The 21,509-nt window shown below is 33.0% G+C and overlaps 1 protein-coding gene across 2 annotated transcripts in view; it reads left to right on the forward strand.

Moving 5' to 3' along the window:
• The first annotated feature begins 3,939 nt into the window (after positions 1-3,939).
• Positions 3,940-21,509, forward strand: part of PTPRQ (protein tyrosine phosphatase receptor type Q) — a 198,413-nt gene continuing 180,843 nt past the window's right edge. For both annotated transcript variants that reach the window (XM_090273667.1, XM_090273668.1), the window contains exons 1-8: positions 3,940-3,993; positions 4,328-4,439; positions 5,074-5,300; positions 7,974-8,043; positions 12,173-12,372; positions 13,697-13,946; positions 15,409-15,537; positions 18,308-18,454. In XM_090273667.1, coding sequence (XP_090129793.1) covers positions 3,940-3,993; positions 4,328-4,439; positions 5,074-5,300; positions 7,974-8,043; positions 12,173-12,372; positions 13,697-13,946; positions 15,409-15,537; positions 18,308-18,454 — 1,189 coding nt within the window. The remainder of the gene's footprint in view (positions 3,994-4,327; positions 4,440-5,073; positions 5,301-7,973; positions 8,044-12,172; positions 12,373-13,696; positions 13,947-15,408; positions 15,538-18,307; positions 18,455-21,509) is intronic.

Raw genomic sequence — 21,509 nt, forward strand, 5'->3', positions numbered from 1 at the left:
GGGCTTATTATTTTTTATGTCTAATGCATGAGTACCTCATTGGTCATAGTATATATTACACCCAACCTATGATTTGATCATGAAAAGATTTAAACATAATAGTCAAAGTTAGCATATATAGTATTGCTATACAGGAAGTAATAAAAGTTAAAAATAATGAGAATGAAACCTTTTAAATTCTTCACATTTTATTTTTTAAAAGCTGTTCATTGTAGGCTTCTGTTTTCTTGATATTGATTTGACAGGTTTGTGCAACTCTTTTGTGAATATTCTGAGTTATCTAACATTTTGGTCTCACTTTGTATATATTCTTCAGGAGTCAGAATCTACTGAGGCACTCTTTATGTGCCATACTCTTCCATTTTGAATCTATCTTTACTCTCTTTCTCAAAGGTTTGTGCACCATGATTTGTACTAGAATTTTGTTTCTGATGTTCTCCCAACTCTTTTGAGCTAATGTTTGTTATAGACACTGATCATGAGATCATATTTCTGTTTTTTTTCCAGCTTCTCAAAATGCAGTTTAGGTAAATTACTGAAATGCCAAGGGATAAGTTGGGAGGTGTGTTAGAGGGGATCAATGTGTCATGATTAGCAATATGTGACTATTAAGCCTTGAAATGTGGCCAGTTGAAATTCAGATGTGCTGTAATGTGAAAGACACATGGGATTTCAAAGACAGTATAAAAAAAATTGACCGTCTCATTAATTTTATACTGATTACTTGTGGAATGATATTTTGATATATTGGATTAAATAAAATATTTATTTTACATGTTTCTCTTTACTTTTTAGTGTGACTCACATTATATTTTTATTGCACAGTACTGCTTTAGAGAATCATAAGAGACATACTTAAGCATATTTAAGGCTCTGAGATACTCTGTGATAAATAAAACTGCTTAAGATAAAAGAAGGAATTATTTGACAAAGTGGTTTGATCACAGGACATCTGTTAAATTCTAAGGATTTGGAGTTCTGAAGATTAACTTTTGGGAAACTATGGTCTAAAAAAATATCAAACTAAGCCTTGAATTTCTTCTGCTAGCCTTAATTAAGTTAAACCCAGTGTGATAAAAAACAAAACAAAACAAAAAAACCCCAACTCCAAACATATCCACCTCTGGTTTTTATTGTTTAGTACCAACAGGTTGAGAGTAATATTTTTCCAATCAATAGAGAGTAGTATTTTTGTTCCATATTTTCCTACCTTTTGAGATACTAAATTCTAGGAAGTACAAATCATATATTCATTATAGTGTTTACTTCCAGTTAATTGAGTCTTCCAGCTCATATCCAGAAAGCTGCACTCTTCCACATGATTTAAATGTTGCTCAACCTCTGCTATCTTTTTCAGAGGGCAAGCCTTGTTCCTCTTTACCCAGACTACCGCAGCATCCAAGCAGTGGCCTCTCACTGCCATTGTTGCCTCTCTCCAAATCATACACTAATCATATACCATTCCAGAGTAATCTTTAAAAACATTTTTTTAAAAGATTGCTTTCCTGCTTAAAATTTTTGAAATGGATTCGCATTGTATTTAAGAAAAAAATGAAAAATCATTATTATAGCCTTCATGTTCATCAGCCTGTTTCTCTTTCTTAGGTGAACCCAGCAACTCAGGCTGGCTTTTCTCAGTTATTCTAAATTCTGTCTCTTTCCAGGGCTTCTGTCTACTCTGCTTTGGAAGGTCTTTACCAAACTATCTTGAAGTTTTCAGGCCTTCCCTCCTGATCAGATTGGCAAATTTCCAGACAAATATATTCTTCCTCCTCTTGGTGAGACATGCTTCATCCTTTGCCAAGAGTTCTTCAGTGTGTAACCATAAACCACAGTCTAGGAAACCACATCCTATCTCACCACCATCTCAGTAAGCAGACCTTTACTTCACCTGCCTTCCTTTTCCTTCCAAAGTCTCAGCTGAGGTCTTTCAAGTGTTTCTTACCTAAGAATTCATGGATATTAGTTATTTTCTGGGACCCTCAAAGAAATAGTATTAGTCGTTATATAAATCAGTAAGTGTTAATAGTAGTTAATTGGGTTTTTGTCATGTTAGGCTTTATTTTAGTGCAGGCTCATGAGGAAAATCAAGCTCTGTTTTCTCAAGTCTCAGAATACCAGGGGCATAGGCCTGCACACAGAGTCATCCAGGAAAAACATCAGCAGCTGCGGACAACGAAGGAATTATACCCATCACAAACTGGGTGTTTCTCTGATCTGTGACCTTGGGTTTACAATATTTCTAGAGAGTTATTATAAAACTTCAGTGCTCACAACATGGGCAATCTGGAGGTGATGCGAGAGAATGACTGTAGTGCTGGTGGAAGTTTGCTGATTGATTGATACCAGTTTTAGGTACTAGGGAAGCATTATAGTATCAAGTGAACTTTTCAAAGGGGATAAAGAAAAATCATTCTAAAAGTAACTCCCTTTCTTCCCTCCAAAAGAGAAATTAACTTGTTATGTTAAGATTCCTATTTTATGCAATGTGCCGTTATTAGTTTTGTTAGAAAACGTACATTTTTAAAGTTATATCTATTTCAAATCAAATCTGGTAGTGGGGCTTTAAAATGGTAAGTGGAGTTTAATGCTTGCTTCCAGACCCTTTTGGAAATAGTGTTAAGTTGGGTCTGTATCAGGTATGCTTTTCATGTGCTTGACTCCATAATCTCTCTCTCTCCCATATACGGTTTGTCTGGAATCACTAAAGATAAGGCAGAGTGAAAGCCTGACTCATTGGCAACCAATAAAAAGACCTCGATGTACAAAACTCCCTTCAAGGAGGTACAGGCAGCATAAGCAAAACTCTGGAAACAGAGGAAGCAAAGGTGGAAAAATTCAGTTGAAATAGGTAGGACAGTTTAGACTTACTGTTTAAAAACGATCATATGAAAACTTAGCTTTCCTTTAAAAGAAACACCTAATTAAATATTTCTCATAAAAAAATTGGCAGATTTTGGTTATATTTTTTCCCCATTGTCTTCTATTTGGTAAATATCTAGGTAATTGGGTAAGTAGTTTGTAGTTACTTTGCTATAAAATGATTCAAATTTTCTATTAGAACCTAACTTAAAAAAAAACATACTGATCCAACAACAGATTTTAGTAGGTAAAAAATATCCCATAAACAGATACCTAAATCAATATATTATTTCTGATAATTATAATTAAAAAACTGGTTATTGTTAAAGATATATACGTGTAAGACCTCCGTATGGCTAGACATAATTTAATACACTCAGAGCTTTCTAACAATGTGATTAGTTTGAAACCTGACCCTCGGACTATTGATTTTCATTTTTTCTTTGAAGCTTTAAGAAAATAACTGTATTTTAAACCTCTATTTTTCAATATCAGAACCGGAAAAACCCGAGAAACTGAAAGCCTTCAATATTTCTGCACATTCCTTTTCTCTGCGTTGGAGCCTGCCCTCTAGCCATGTGGACAGGTTTCATGTGGATCTGGTTCCTGACAGTGGCTTTGTTACTATCAGAGATCTTGGAGGTGGAGAGTATCAGGTATAGTTTTCATTATCATACTTGCTGAGCCAACTTGTATTTATATTTGGTCCTAATAGGAAAGTTATTTATGAAACTCATCCACTATGAAAACTTATTCCTTTGAGAGTTTTTAGAGGCTTATGATGAAGACAAAAACAGTGATGCGGAATTGATGAGTATAACTTTCAGCATTGGTGGACTGTTGCCTTAGCAACGTCTATGCCTTTTTTTTTTTTTTTTTTTTAAGTCTACCCTGAACCTACAGCCAGCCATCCAAGGGTTCATGAATAGTTTAACAAAGAAAGGGCAGAGCTATTGAGTAATCCAGGCTCATTAATTGTGTACTTGCCAGGGGGATCTGTCTTTAAATCATTAATGCAGGCAACATTTCTCTCTAGAGCCATCAATGTGATTCCACTGCCTGAAAAATGTAATAACGATGGATATTCTTATCATTTTTCTTTTAGTTTTTATTGGAACTTCAGAGACACAGGTATTTCATATACACTTTTAAAAAGTAGGGCTAAGCAATGGATTATAGATTTCTTAAGACTTAAATAGTTGTTTCTTGTAACAATAAACTAGAATAGATAGAAATACTGATTTAGTGTTTGATAATGCAGCATGTTTTCTAAGTTTTTATTTGGTGAATAGTTATGTGATAGAATACACTTATATTTTAGAATATTATGAAACGTGTGATATTTTAAATTGCAGAATTATGCAGTAAAGTTACTTTATTTTTCTAATTGTGATAGATTCATTATTTTAGCTTTCTTGTTTTCCAGGAAGAGTTTTATTGCAATGATTGGTTTTTGGTTTTCTAGGTTGATGTGTCTAATGCTGTTCCTGGTACTAGATATGATGTAACCATCTCTTCTATTTCTGCTACAACATACAGCTCACCTGTTAGTAGAACAGTGACAACTAATGTAACCAGTGAGTACATGCTTTCAATTACTTTTTGTTTTTCTGAAGTATTTGGAGCCAGTATAGAACTATTGAATGGAAATACTTATGTTAGCAATATGTATGTGCCTTATGTGCCTGAAAACAGTGTGGTAATTAAAGCAAAATGGAAACTTAAAAAGTGACCTGTTTAGAGCCTGCATTTTAGTGTTTCTCTAGCTTCTTTTTCTCTCAAAGACTAAAGATAACCTATATTTGTTTGTGAAACAGATCAGACTGTTAATGGTAATATTTAAATAACATAGAGCCTGAAAATAAACTCATTACACTTGCTAAGAAAGAACTATTTAGTTTGTAAAAATATTTCTTGTTTTCTTAGTCTTTGTGTGTGAGCCTGGCACAAGTACATTTCTCTAGAAAATAATCTGGACTCAAAAGTATATTTGGCATGTAGTATTTAGTAGCTTTTCATTTTTTACATTCTTATAAAATAATGTTGTTGGTATTCCCCAAAGCACTTAATATTTTTATTTTTATTTTGGTAGACCATTACTCTTTGGGAACTTCAGAAATTTACATTTGTAAATACTTTTCTTAACCATGATTGTGAAAATACAGTAATAGTTTGACCTTTTAACAACATGATTTTTTAAAAAATAAATAGAACCAGGGCCTCCAGTGTTCCTAGCTGGAGAAAGAGTGGGATCGGCTGGGATTCTGCTCTCTTGGAATACACCACCTAATCCAAATGGAAGGATTATCTCTTACATTGTGAAGTATAAAGAAGTTTGTCCATGGATGCAAACAGTATATACACAAGTTAGAGCAAAGCCAGACAGTCTGGAAGTTCTTCTTACAAATCTTAATCCTGGAACAACATATGAAATCAAGGTAATTATTTTGTTAATAATGACTTAATATTAAAATATTTCATCAATTTTAAAAGTAAAGGAACTTTTCCCACCTGGTCAAGACTTTACAGCTGAACAGAGCAAGTGCCTTAAGAATGATGGTCTGAGTCGTGGTCTCAGTGATCATCGGGGCTTCTACAATGAACAAATGTCATAATCCTTTGTCACTTTTAATATAGGTAAATTACATAAATGCACATAAAAAACATTAGCTTAGTGACTTTTTCAATGAATAAATCAAGTTTACATTAAATAATTTAGGCTATGTAAGTGAAAATATTCTACTTTTTAAATTAAAATCAAAGTTAGCTTTGTTATTTTTTCTCTTAATCCCGTTGTTTGTATGTCTGTTATTGAAATTTTGGATATGAAATGAAAGTTTCTAATGGGCCAGTTTCTCAAAGAACAATGAACTTAAATCATCTCCATTCACCAATATTTCCTGATAATTTACTGTATGTTTGTACTTATAAAAATTTTTAGTCCTTTAAAATATTTAGTATGCAAAAATTAACATCTTATTTAAAAATTAAGTAAAGAAGAACCTGTAAAGACCATCTGAAATTAGGCCATATGAAGATATTTACAATTAAGAAATATCTGTGCTATCTCTAGGGGGTAGTAAAGAGTACAGATAGCTTCTTGCTCTTCCCTGTTTTCAACATAACATCAAAATGTTCTTAGAGCTTTGTAACTAATTGAATTCTGGGAAAAATCTATAAGATCTGTATAAATATGTAATCATATGTAACTGGGCTGACCTTCTAGATGGTAAGAATTAATTGACTTTAGAAATGGTGAGAGAACAGAGAAAAATGTGTGCTTTGTGATCAGCAAGGGATAGAAGAATGCACATCATTTTCAAGTTGTAAGTGCAATAAAAGAGACAAGAACAAAAAAAGGGGTGGGGGAATGATGAAAAGAGAGATTTTGCCTGGAGGGTTTTTCTTATTAGAAGCATGCCTATTTGAGGAATCAACGAACATAAGAACTGCAGAGCATATACCAATAGTAGGGATCCCCCAAATGAGAGGGTAAGAAACAAACTTTTACTGATGCAGAGGTCAAAATCAAAGATTGTTGATGGTGATTACACTGCAGCAACATGGGTTGAAGAGTAGGAAATCTTTTAACAACTGACATCCGAAAATGACATACTACAGACATTTTTTATAAACAAAAACATTAAGATCAATTTATATGTTAAACTGTCCTGTTGAAGGTAATAAAGACTAAATTTTAATATGATATAAGAAGCTATTGCTGATAGGAAGGTGATTTAGTCAACCTAGTTCTGCTTAGATCTATTTTTGTGGAGTTTGAATTTTTATTCCTTTGAATTCTCTTATCTCAGGCCTATTGGGAAGCCCTTATTCTTCTTTTCATCCCACACTTTATAAATCATTATTGTGTCCTTTACACCATTCAAATAAATATTAACCTTTGAAGAACTCCAAAGGGTATTTGGCACGGTCCATTTGATATATTCAAATGTAGGTATCAACTCTACATGTTAATGGGAAAATCCCGTTAAGTACATTACATGTGTTATTCCATTTAGTCTAGTCCTCAGAACAATCCTATGACATAGATACATTATTATGCCCACTTTAAGGAAAAGAGAACTGTGACTTAGAACAGTTAAGTTAATGGAGCAAATCTACTCATATGGGAATTGGTAGAGCTAGAGTTTGAACCAATGTTGTCTGGCTTCACTTACGGCATTTTGAAGACCTTAAGAATGTTGTTAACTTTTATGATACTTTCTCTGCCTTCTCTAGTGTATTTGACTAGCTATCCAAGTAAAAAAGGAACTTTTCCATCTTTTAAATTCTAGAGCTTTAGTCTAAATGATTAATTAGACCTAGCTATTTTTTAAATTAAATTGTAAACTCTAAAGCCAGAAGCCATAGCTATGGTCTCATATTTGTTACAGAAACTATTGTAGTGTCTTGCATAGAGTGACTATAGTGGAAAAGGGTTGAGCTTTAAAAATAAGTACAGCTCAACTGAATTCTGGTTCTATTGTTATTCCTGTTGATTTTAGGCAAGTTATTTGACCTCTCTCAACCAGTTTACTCATCTATAATTTTTTTAATCCTCATCTGAGGATATATTTATTGATTTGAGAGAGAGAGGAAGGGGGAGAGAGAGAGAAAGATAGACATTGATGTGAGAAAGCAACATTGATTTATTGCCTCCCATATGTGCCCTCACCGGGGGTCAAATCTGCAATCTGGGTATGTGCCCTGTCCAGGGATTGAACCTGCAACATTTTGGTGTACAGGATGATGCCTCAACCAACTGAGCCAAGGCTCATTTATAAATTGTTGACATACCTCTTGTTTTGATTATGTGACTAAAGTGATATTTGTAAAACTGCTGATTTCCTGGTGCATAGAAGTTGCCCATAAAGAACAGTAGAAATATGAGAGATGTGTTGAATCAGCTACGCTGCCAATATATCCTTAGGGGAAATGGAAATATGGACCAGCTCTGTATGTGCCTTACACTTTGGGAGTATCATAGGAATTAGAAGAAAATGTGTTTTTATCATTTGCTAAATAAAACTATAAGCCAAAGTTTTATTATTTCAGACTCAGATTAATTATAAAGTAAAAACCTGGAACATAATTCTCTTGATCTACTCTAGGTTGCTGCTGAAAACAGTGCTGGCATTGGAGTGTTTAGTGACCCATTTCTCTTCCAAACTGCAGAAAGTGGTAATTTTCCTTTATCATTTATTCTAAATTAAATTAGTTATGAGTTTTTGTCATAACTAATGTTATGCATTTTAGCATAAAATTTTCAACAGCATGACCATTTAGTTATTTTAGTATTCTTAGATGGTTAATTTATTCATTAATATATATGTTATTTCTGATTATAAAAGCATTGTTATCTTAGGAAACTGAAAAAAGCGCAAAAATAAAAAATATGCAATGAAAATTGTCCATTTTCCTGTTACACAAAAAATACTGTTATAATTTTGATGCATTTCTGGCTGGTCTTCCTGTTCCCCTACCCCCACCATGAATATATTTCTGTATAACTGTATATAATGAAAGAAGGTTTGTGACATTTGTGCCAATTTATATCTTGCATTTTTCTGTTAACATCAAATCATAAGAGTTTTTATGACATTAAATTTTTGGAAGTATGGATTTAACAGTCATCATATTATCCATAACATGTAGTCATTACCAAACCAGTTTAAAGACACCTGCATTCTTCCAGTGGCAGAGAGGAAAAATCTTGAAGTCATCATTGATTCTCACAGTATACTCAGCAAATCCTGCCAGCACAACGTCAAAATGTATCTTGAATCTCACTCTTATTGCTAATTACTCCAATCTATTATTATTTCTTGCCTGAACAATTGAAAGTCTCCTTACTGGTTTTCTTGTTTGCAGTTTATGTGCCTACAGTTTACTCTCTCTATAAGAGCTATGCCATCTTTTGAAACATAAACCAGACTATGTTACTTCTCTCTTCCTTACATGACTTCTAAATCATTCAGAATAAGACCCGAAGTCCTTCCCATGCCCCACAGTCCTCTGGATGCTCTTCCCTCTCTCAGACTTCATTTCTTACCATCATTCCTTCCTCCATGTACTCCAGCCATACTGATCTTCTTTTTGAACTTGATATACTACATACTTTTGCTAACTGACACACTTTTTAGAGATAGTAACTCTCTTGACCAATTATGATTGAGAGAAACTAGAGAAACTCTAGGTTTAATGAAAATAATCTTTGAATAGGTGTCTGTTTCTCATTTGCTGTGTGTTCTTGGGTAAATTGCATAATGATGTAATTCTTCTTGCTACGTATTTCCTGTTTTTGTTTTTTTATAAATATAAAGAGGTAAAAAATGTAATGTAAATCTAAATTTAATTAGATCAATGATCTCCAATTTATTCCTCAAATACTCCTTTTATTATTTATGCTAAATAGAACCCAAATTCAAGGAAAATTTCTGTGCATTGTTAATTGTTCAATCAGAAGTAATTTTTTCCCCAATGGATAACAATACTGTTAGGGAGAGTGTACAAGGTAACCAGTTATACTATACTGAGCTAATATTCCATCCGTTAGCACAATAGCTCAACTTTTTAACTTTCATGCAGCATAATTGCTGATAAACATAGAATTTTATTTTGGCTTTACAATATTAAAAATGTCTCTTGCACCTTCATTCCCAACAAAGTGGATCCTTAGAAATGTGCAAAAATACTTTTAAAAGTTTCTGTATTGAATTTATAAAGTTGTTTTCTGGCTCAATAAATGTATGTTTGGTATAGTGTATACACTTTAGAGGTACTTTCACATGCTTGTATAATTATGTATGTCACTAGTCTAGATATATCCTCAAAGTGTTGGAACTTGCTTATCTGAAAGATGAAATAACTTTATACACAGAATTTTTTGGTACTTCAGTATCAAATCTTCTTACTTAGATCAAAATGGATAAATTCACCTATAAAAATCAAGGTAGTGGGATTTGGATGCATAAAAGTCCAGAAGTAGAAACTAGAATATTTAAAATAGGGAAAAGACCTGCCAACCAAAAAAGCCAGAATTAGTCTTCAGACACCACGAAGTCACAAAAGGAAAGCATACACACATTTTATTAAGACCAAATTAATTTAATGTAAGTTAATAAAAATATCCTTTTTCTCACTAAATGTTTTTAATCTTTTAAAAATCTAATGTTTTGGGTCTACTTTTATTAATATTCTGAAATCATGCTTTGGAATTTAATAAATATTTGGTTACCTTATAAATTCAAACATGTCTACACTTGAGTGGTTCCCTATGATTTTTGTTAAGGACCATTTAGAAATGTGTGAGCAGCTGACCCATTTGTTAGTTTGCTATTGATATGTATGGCATACTTGCAAATTTATAATTTATTATTATCTATATCAGGCATACTTATAAAAATTTGTGTAGTTTACACAAATAATAAATTTAAAGTGATGACTGAGATTCATGAAGAGAGTAAAATGATAGTTATCAGGGGGCTTGAAGGTGTGGGAATAAGAGTGAAGTTATTTAAAGTACGGTATTCCCTCTCTATATCGCGGTTCACTTATTGTGGCCTCACTGTATCGTGGAATTTTAAAAAATATTATATTTAATTATTTATTGCGGATTTTTTGCTATATCACAGGATTTTGCAATACTACATGTATGTTGTTAAAGTTACATATGTTTAAGAGTGTAGAATATGTTTAAGAACATAAGTAGTGTTTATAAAAGTGTGGAGAAGGTTAATAAAGGAGTGGGAAAGGTTAATAAGAGACTGAGAACAGTTTATAAGTGTGTGGGAGGGGTTTATAAAGCCTTAATATATATGTAAATACTAAAATAAATGTAAAGTTCCTACTTCGCGGATTTTCACCTATCGTGGGTGGTGGTGGTGGGTCTAGAACGTAATACCCGCGATAAGTGAGGGAATACTGTACACACTTGCAATGGGTAGTGAATAGGGCATAAAGATCTCATGTACAGTGTAATGAATAGAGATAACAATGTGGTACTATAATACAATTATGAAATGTGATAGAGGTGCTGTCACTGACTGAAAATCATAAAACATATAAATATGTCAAATTAACATAGTGTATGCATTACATTTATACAATGTAGTATGTCAGATATATTCAACTTTTAAAAAAATTATACATTTTAATTTATATAAATCCATAGCATCATATACTTAACAACCTTTTTCCTTTTATATTATTATATTTTATGTATCCAAAAGAAAGGCAAATATTAAATTTTTAGTATCAGAAACTAATTATATTGTCATGGTTTTCCTTAAGCTTTAATTAATTCCATTGATCAGTTTCCCTTGGAGAAAAAATTCTATTATTTCATTTATTATTGATGATTGATTAATCATTCCCCCAAATTGATTTATTTTGTTTTCTGTTAAAATGCAGCTGTCCTTAAGTTTCTTAATTTTTACTGTTTAGGTTATATCATTCACATACAGACCTCTCTCCCAAGACCAAACTTTCTTTTCTGTATGCCTTTCATTTGCAAATCATATTTCGGCATTTTCTACAATGCACATCTAAAGTCTATTATTTTGTGTATCTACTATTACTTATAATGTTACCCCAAACATCTTGTTTTATTTCTTCCAATAGTGGCTTATCATGCTTGTTCAATATTCTAAAGGATCTTAATTATTTACTCTACTTTGTCAGTGTTGCATAATTTACTTTGAAAATAATGAGCATAATTTTCTTTCATTCTGTTCTTATGTTTGTCTCATCCTAACTAAAAGAGAATACAGATGATTATTATTGCAGATTATTAATAACTGATAAAGTATCATGAATTCTAATGAAAGATAATTTTGAGGATGTATGAAACTCAAAATGTAATAACCACAACCAATTGGGTGGTATACACATTATGTTAGACGCCAGATATTTAAATATATTTCAGAAATGCTTTTTAGTGTAAATGGTTGGATATTTGTTTCATTATCTATGGAATTTATATAATGCCAAAATTTTCAGGAAGAGATTAATTGAATTCTTCAGATATATTTGAAATAGTTTATCAATGTATGGGTTGATCAAGTAATGCTGAAGTAAAGCTTATTTGCCCCTTAAACACAACTCTATGGGCCTAATTTCTAGTTCTTTATTTTAGGCAAAAGTTAATTAAATATAATTTCAAACATCTTACCCAAATAGATTTTTCCAATGTATTGTATATTTAATTTCATATAACATGGGAAATGTAATATCCCAAAACTATATAAATGACATTCTAAGTTTTATAATAGTATTTCTTCCTCCCTTTGAATTTCTCTCACTTCCCCAGCTCCAGGAAAAGTGGTGAATCTCACAGTTGAGGCCTTTAACTATTCAGCAGTAAACCTGATTTGGTATTTACCTCGGCAACCAAACGGCAAAATTACCAGTTTCAAGATTAGTGTCAAACATGCCAGAAGTGGGATAGTAGTGAAAGATGTCTCCATCAGAGTAGAGGACATTTTGACGGGGAAATTGCCAGAATGTAATGTAAGTATCATGGAGCACTTTCTATGTCTCAAGAATTTTAAGTAATCTTATATCTTGAAGTTTCCACCATCTGGATATTATATATTTTGCCAAAGTATAACTATTTGATCACTTATAGTACTCGGTTATCATATCATGTTACACACAATTGGCAATATTCAAGGTAGAATAAGAGACAGGTTTGAGAATTCAAGAGTAAGAGATGAGCTCTGACTGCTGTGGCTCAGTGGATTGAGCATCCCCCTATGAACCAAGTGTCACTGGTTCGATTCCCAGTCAGGGTACATGACTAGGTTGCACGTCAAGTCCCCAGTTGGGGGCGTGAGTGAGAGGCAACCACACAGTGATGTTTCTCTCCCTCTCTTTCTCCTTTCCCTTCTCTCTAAAGATAAATAAATAAATAAAAACAAATAAAAAAAAGAGTAAGAGATCAGAATCGCTTAGGGAGCTCTGCAAAGACTTCATGGCAGGAGTAGCATTTGTGATGGTCCTTGGACAGAGTAAGGACAGGTGAAGATTGTCTGAGGGGCACATTTTGGGTGAAGGATATCTTCTAGAGCTCTGAAGTGGGAAAGTGCAGGATATCACTAGAAAAAAGATGTTACAGAAAGGGGATTGGAATCATCAGGTTAAATTTGTGGAAGTAGATTTTTTTTGTTGTGCATATCTTTGGTGGGGAATTTGTTATTACTTTAGTCATTCATGGGAAATCCTTAGAAGTACAGTACTGTAATAATGCTCTTCCAAAACTCCTTTTGTTGATCTTCATGATAATATTAATGGAGAAACAAACAAAATTTTGCTTTAGATACTCAAAGTTTTACAAATTTCAAAATCTTAACAAAGTTAAGGTATATTTCTAATACACACAAACGCACATACACACACATACACAACACATGCTTTATCTTTTGAGTGCTTATGAAAACAAGTGATAATAACAGTAAGAAAGCCACCTATTCTTGAAACAGGGAAACATGTCATCTCTTTAAATCTTTCACTTTTAACATGAATTTTAAATATTCTTACTAATGATTTTGCTCTAGTTTTACCTTTATTCTAACCACTTGAAATCCTATTTGTTAGAAAGGTTAAGGTGTAAAGAATTCAATATATATTATGCTCCAAAACTGTAGACATAATGGGTATAATTCTAGAAAAGTTTTCCATAACTTGAATGGGTTAATTTAAAAAATATTAACCAATCATATACATACCATGAATTTAAGAGTAATATTTATAGTATAATGGAAAAAGAAATACACTTCTCATATCTACAGAAAGATAACAAATTTTTTCCATTGATATTTATTTTATTCACTAGGAGAATAATGAATCTTTCTTATGGAGTACAACCAGCCCTTCTCCAACTCTTAGTAGAGGTACACCTCCATCACGTACCACATATTCATCAAGCCCGTTGGGGAGGAGTAAGATAAGCTCCGTATGGAAAGAGCCTATCAGTTTTGTAGTGACACATTTGAGACCTTATACGACATATCTTTTTGAAGTTTCTGCTGTTACAACGGAAGCAGGTTATATTGATAGCACAATTGTCAGAACACCAGAATCAGGTATGGTTTCCTTTTCTGTATGTGTGGGGGAAAAAGAGTTAAATTACTAATGAATGGTCTTACACTTTTTTGATATGCATATTTTTGTTAAAATACTTCTTCACTTTCAATAACTTTTCTCCTAATAACAGATAATAAACACCCCACCTGGAGCATCTTTAATTTCATTTCTCTTTTGTAACATGAGCATCTAAAAGGAGAAAGATTTGAAAGAAAGAATTCTTGAGCTAATAAGTGTGATTCTAAGATCAGTTTTTATTATTCTGTGGTCTCAGCAATTTTTCATAATCATCTCTTCCCTTCTAGAGCTTCTATAATCACCTATATCCTTCTCACTGATGTTGCTATTACCAAATGTGAGAATAACTTCTGCAGTAGCAGAAATATGTGCTTAACATTTCAGTATCAGATAAAAACAATATCTACTAGTATCCTCTTTGTCCTGCAGTTTCCTCATGTAAAAAACAGAGACTGCAATAGTAAGCCCCATATGGTGGCGGTAGGAGCAAATGAACATAATTAGATATTATTACTGCTAACTTAAAAAAACATATACTATTTCTAGGTATGAGGATATATTTAATTATGGTATTGTGCATATACATGTAAATATATGTAAATACGGACATAAAACCATACTAAATATGTAGTATCAGACATAGGGTAATTTCATGAAAGCATAGTATTGTTTTCTGGTGACATAGCTGTTAGCATTTATCTTTTCATTACTTTTAAGTTTTATGTTTTATCTTGATTTAAATAACCATCTTTGAATCATTGTGTTTCTTTTCTCCCACATTCCTTACTTCTTATACAATAAAAAAATTCATGAGGGTTACACAAAGTGAGATTTAGTAGACAAGAAATTTGTATTTGAAATGTTTCATTTCAATTAAAAGAAAGGGTAAAATGTAGAAACATATCTATGAAAAATAGACTTTTAAGTTGTCATTATTATTTTTATATGTTACCAATGTTACATTGAATCTTCTAACTATAGGTTATACATTTCTTCTCAGAACAAAATACACAAAAATATTGATACCAAAAGTAAAGATCATTGCCAATAGATTCTGAAGGTTGAGTTATTTCCTTGACCCTTTTTATCTGTGGCCCTCAGGGGGTGAGTGTTTATCGAGCCACATACCCATGCCTTGCTGAAGGCAATATGTACGTCTGCTTAAATGTTTCAGGACAGTGTAACTCTCCCCTGAACTATATAGAAATGAACCTTATGTGCAGCATTAAATAAAACTAGTAATTGTTTCAAATAAGTTCATCTAATGACCCAGCATGTCTTATTCAAATTCTTCAATGTATTCCTTCTAAGAAAATCCTTTGCTGTTATTGTGATATTTTATTTTGTTTTTGACTTCATGTTTATTATGTACATTAGATGAGGTAATTTTTAATTTTAAATATATGTATGTTATTTATTCATCTTTCCCTATGATCATTTTAGTGCCCGAAGGACCACCACAAAACTGTGTAACAGGCAACATTACAGGAAAGTCCTTTTCAATTTCATGTGACCCACCAACTATAGTGACTGGGAAATTTAGTTATAGAGTTGAATTATATGGACCATCAGGTAAGTCTTAACTGATTCTGTGTTTACCTTTTGAAAGAAGAATTATATAAAATGTGTTACTGGTATTAAATTTTGAAGTAGCAAACTCCTTTTAAATGACCCTGTAGGAGAAGCAAATAATTGAAAAGAAATAAAGAAGGTGAGGCTCTTTGATTCTTTGTTTAAAACCATAAATAAATATAAGTATGACAAAACACAATCCATGTTCCATATTTGATGAGGAAGAGTTGAAAGAACTAGTGATGACCCCTCCAAAAGAGAAGTTTAGAGGAGATATATGTCTTCAAATGTTTGAACAAGAGGATCTGGACTTACTCTGACTACAAATATATTTATGAAGAACAATAGACTTAGGTTATACTAAATGAGATTTCTGCTTAGAATAAGGAAGTCATTTCTAATAATTAAAACTCTGAAATAATATAGGCAACTTTATGAGATATCAGGTTCTCCATCTTTATGAACAAGTAGAACTTGGATATCCACTTGTCAGATATTTTGAGGGGTTCAAATACTATGTTATTAGCAGGTAAGTAAAATCTAAAAATTTTTTCTAATCTGGCATCTCATGGTTCAATAAGAGAAGTTAAGTTCAAATAATAATGAAATAACATAAATCACATATTATTTACTTAGAAGAATGTAAAAATAAAGTTACGACTTTTACGGATCTCATGAATCATATGAGTAACCTTCATTTCACCCGTAACTGCCTATGCTCCTAACATTCTAAACTACTGGCAACATTTGCAGTTATTTAAAAAATGGTAGTCCTTTCTTCTCGCAACCCTCTCCCCCTCCCCCATACACAGAGGCAAGCAGGATATACAGATACATCTTTTTTTTTTCCTGGTATTAGTTTGTAAAATGTTGACAAGGTAATATTTTACCTATAAGGCTGATAAATTAAGTAGGATGCATTTAGTACCTATTAACATTAAACAATGTGGAAGTCATTGATGATCTTGATGAGCAGTTTTGATGGAGTCTGTGGGGAAGTGCTGGCGTGGGATGGATTTCAGAGGGAACGGGGAGAATAGCATCAGCACAGCAGGTAGCAGACAACTCTTGAGTGTTGTGGCAAAGTGAAGTAATTAAAGGAAGCAGAGAGTGGGGAGGGGATTAATTAACAGGTTTCTTTTCAAAAGGAATAAATTATGCTTGCTTTTTGGCTGATGCGAATGAAGGAAGGAAGGGAAAATTAATGATATAGGAAAGGATAAAATTACTGGAAAGTTCTCTTTGTATAGGCAGAAGCTGAGATCTTTTGCTTAAATATAGAGATTGGTTTGAGATAAGAATACAGATGATTTGTTCATAGTAACTGTTAGGAAGAATATTTGGGTACAGAAGTTGGTAGATAGGTAACTTTGTTGGTGGGAGTCTGTGGCAGGTCTTTTCTGACTGACTTAATTTTTTTAATGGAATGAGAAGCAAAACTATCAACTTGGGAGTGATGATGGAGCAGAAAGATTTTTGAAGTCTCAGGAGGGAATAGAACATATAAAATAATCATCTAGAAAGGTAGAGGGTGATTCAACTATGGAAATTAAGTAAGGTCCTAGGCACCCTTAAGGGCTCATTTAAAATGTGGTGATGAATAAAGTTACATCAGTTAGAGTGGCTTTGTGTTTTACTCCAGCTCCCTTCAACAAGAGAAGGGCAAGGGAATTGAAGGCTTATGTAAGGCAGTGATTATAACTGACAATGACATTGAGGAAATCAGGTGGTGAGAGGCCAGGCCAAACAGAATAAAATAGAAGAGGTGGTGATATCAATGGACTGGAGGTCCCAGTGGACTCAAAGAATTGTTGGTTCAGGATTCTAGAGTAAGTGAACAGGAGATAAGAAAGAATGGTCTGGAAGGTTGAATGAAATTCAGATTATGGGGGATTTACAGTTATTGGTAATAGCAATAACCAAGTTATGACCATGACACAGTGACAGCAATAGAATGGATGAGTAGATTATTTTAAAAGGGCTCAGAGTGATTTAAGGATTAACTTCAGGGATATTGAAATCACCACAAATTAAGATGGTAGCACTGAAGAAAGTGACATTGAAGTAGTAGCTACTCCATCCAGAAAGAGGGGAGAGGACCTCAGGTTAGATCAATACAACAGTGAGGCAAGCGGATGTCATTCTGACAGGGTGATGAGGAACAAGGAGAATACTTACCACACCTGATGGCTGAGTCATGAGAGGGCTATGGGGAAAGATAGACTACCACTACTGAGGTAGCTGAGGGGAACAGAAGCAGTCTTCTTAGGGGACAGTCAGGTTTCAGCTAGAGCAAGAAGGTGAAAGAACTACTCAGTGGTAAAGTTGATGCTGGGCTATTTATGGAATTTTTCTCAGAAGCTGAATTAGAAATATTTTATAAATAAATCTGTATATAATAATGAAAATATTTAGCATTTCAATTGACTAAATTTGAGTATGAAATATTGTCACTGTTTTTATACTGGTAAAATCTAATGTATTCCTTTTAAATATGTCAAAATAATACGGCAGTTGAATAGGATTTTATAATTTAATAAAAGTCATTTTAAATACTGAAAGGTTTTCATGTTATTTCCTTTGTTTTAATTAAATTGATATCAATGCACTATTAAGCTAAATGTTTAAAATACATTTACTTTAAAAATTGTAGTAATCAAGAGTACATAGATTAGCATTTTAATTACTGTCCTTGGCTCTATACTTAAATGTGAGAATGATTATATGCTTGATGAGAAAATAATCCACAGGTATTTTTTGCTTTTTGCAGGTCGAATTTTGGATAACAGCACAAAGGACCTTAAGTTTGTATTCACTAACCTAACGCCGTTCACATTGTATGATGTGTATGTCGCAGCTGAAACCAGTGCAGGAATTGGACCCAAATCAAATATTTCAATATTCACTCCCCCGGAAGGTAAAACATCTCCGTTATTAGTGTGCTAATGAGATGTTTTTGTTCTGCCTGTGAATTTTATTGCATCGGTTAAACATTATATCAGAAGTTATTTGGCTTATGTTTACTTAGTTCATGTTATTTCCTTACCAGATGACTTCCTAGTGTATTCTGAACATATGTTCCTCAGAACATTAAACTCATAGCACACTTCATAATAAAAGGGACTGAAGATCAAGCAAGGTTAGCAAACATGACATGCAGTAACAAACTGCTGGAAGTTCACAATGAATATTGGCAAAACACCAAGAAATCTTAAAATAAACAAATACATTTAACATTGTTTAATTCACATTATTTGATTAGAATATTTTCACAGACTAATGTTCAGAGGTATTTATATATTCTCAAAGCCTGTAACAAAATATGCTTCTAATCAAAAGGGTATTTTAAGCAAGTAAGGAATCCTAGAGGATACATAATACACATTCACATGCATATACTGAAATTATTAAAACAATATTTCTCTTAAGCATTTTTATTTGTATATATTAAACATTGCAGTTTTAGATGAAATATAGTGTTTAAAAATGTTACAATGTGCCCTGACTGGTGTGGCTCAGTTGGTTGAGCAGCATCCCATAAACTGAAAGGTCACAGGTTTGATTCCTGGTCAGGGCATGTGCCTAGGTTGTGGGTTCGATCTCTGGTTGGGGTGTGTATGAGAGGCAATAGATTGATGTTTCTCTCTCACATTGATGTTTCTCTCCCTCTCTCTCCCTCCCTTCTCCTCTCTCTAAAATCAATAAGTATGTCCTTGTGCGAGGATGAAAAAAAAATGTTACAATACTACTTCATAACATGTTTTCTTGGCCTCCACCAAACTTGCTAAAAGTCTTCATTTATAATTAGGGGTTGAAATTACTGAAAGGGATATAATAATCTTTTATAATCACAACAACACTTCAAAAATGTTACGTATGTTGTCTGTGTGATGGCTAACAGTAACTTGTGAATTAAGTACTACATGTGTGAACATGCAGAAACACAAGATTAGGCATGCATCCGTCAGATATATCCATTAGAGGGCAGCAACTATTAGGGAATTTTGGTACTTCTCTCCTTCAAAAAAGTTAACCCTTGATCATATTTTTAGCTTAAAAAACATAAAAATTATGTTTTATATAACTTTCAAATGAGCATGCTCATATGTATATAGTTTCAATGCAGAGAGTAAGAGATGCACAATCATAAGCAAAATGTTCTCATTTTTTCATATTAAAATTTTTCCATTGTGTTTCTATTGAATGAGACTTGGCGTTATATGTCTTCTCCATTAGACCTTAATTTTTTTCCTGTCTTCACCTAACAGCTGCTCTTAAGCATTTCCGAGAAAGCTAGACAGATTTATGGATAGCTGTCAAACACAGCAGAGAACCCAGACCCTCTTCAGACCAGAGTGCTTGAGTTTGGTCACAATAGCATTTTCTCAACCAACTTAATTGACCCACTAATTTATTTTCTTGTGCTAAACAAATAAATTTAAAACTTTTGTCTTCTTTCAAGTCAAGCTTCTAAACTGAATCCACAATTCAAGATGATCATTTGTCATTGTTCTTTGCTACAGCATTTGACAAATATAGAGAAATAGATAACACACTGCCACACATATGACATGTTATTTATTTTGAATATAATTTAAATGTTTATTTCCCTTTCTTTATTTTTTCACTTTTATTCACAAAAAAATATGAGGGAAGATCCCCTGCCCCTGTTCAAAAAAACAGAATTATCTTTTGGAGAACAGGCCCCTTGTAGTACAGGCTTCTCCTGCTAGGTGAGTGTTCTAGGAACCCATCTGTATCAGTGTACCAGCTGGCATTATTGTGAGAGGCTGGGTTCAGCTTCAGTGAATTTTTTTTGAAGACTCTTTCAATGTGTTTGCCGATTTCATAATGGGTGATTTACTAGTACACCTGCCCACATCAAACTGAGTATTCAGCAGTTTTTGGCAAAAAATGGCATGACCCCCGTGCCCCACCCTCCCATTAACCTGGTCTCATCTCAAGTGACTTTTACACCCTCCCATTAACCTGGTCTCATCTCGAGTGACTTTTATTTTATTTCCTTGGATGAAAAAAGTCCTCAAAAGGAAACGTCTTGCCACTGTAGAGAGGTGAACCAAACAAACAAAAAATGGCAGAAACACTAAAAGGCATCAAAATCAAACAGTTCAAAACTGTTTGGAGCAGTGGAAAAATGTCTCAATAGTTGCATTGCATCAAATGGAGTATCTTGAAGGTGACTGAAATCTAAACATGTAAAAATAAATATATAATTTTTTATAAATAAATTCTGTTTTCTGGGGTTCCCCCTCATAAGTGTAGTTTTAAGGACATTGTTCAATATATTTCATATGGGTTATTTTTCACACTAAATTATTTTGAATAGATGACTCTGCTTATCCTGTATATCAAGCAGTTTATCCTGAGCCTAATCTTACTATCTTCTTAAGCTTATCATCTTATAGACCACTTGCAGTTGGCTCACAGGAGGGTCCACTGGCAACAGGTAGACTCCAGTAAGAGCAGGAATGACATAGTTCTCACCTCTGCATGCCAAGCTTTCTCCATTGATTTCTTGGGGCATAGTTCACCCTTAGGAAGGGCTTCTCTGGTATATTCTGTCAGTGCAGTGAATGTAGCTTTCTCCTTCTGACAACAGTAATGAATTCTGGTTTGCTAATTAAAACTTTGTAATATAGGAATCTTTAAACTATATGAGAATGCTCTAATAACTCATTAAGACCATATTCTTTCAGTGAAAATTGGAATCTTAATTTTAGATGATTCTTTTTCATTTATTAATGCAATAGAGTTCTTGTATTCTAATTAAGGTTACTCAATTTACTTTCCTCTCCATATTTAAAAGTAGCTATAATCTATTAAAAATTCATTAGGACAAGTTTTTAAATTAATGTCTTTTAAAACAATAAGATAAATCTCTAGATATTCATAGAAAAATGTTAAATTGACCTCATAGAAAATAATATTTGCTATTTTATTAAATGGGCTGA

The sequence above is a fragment of the Furipterus horrens genome, unplaced genomic scaffold (assembly GCF_987537825.1).
Source record: "Furipterus horrens unplaced genomic scaffold, mFurHor1.1.pri manual_scaffold_4, whole genome shotgun sequence".
Classification (NCBI taxonomy): Eukaryota; Metazoa; Chordata; class Mammalia; order Chiroptera; family Furipteridae; genus Furipterus; species Furipterus horrens.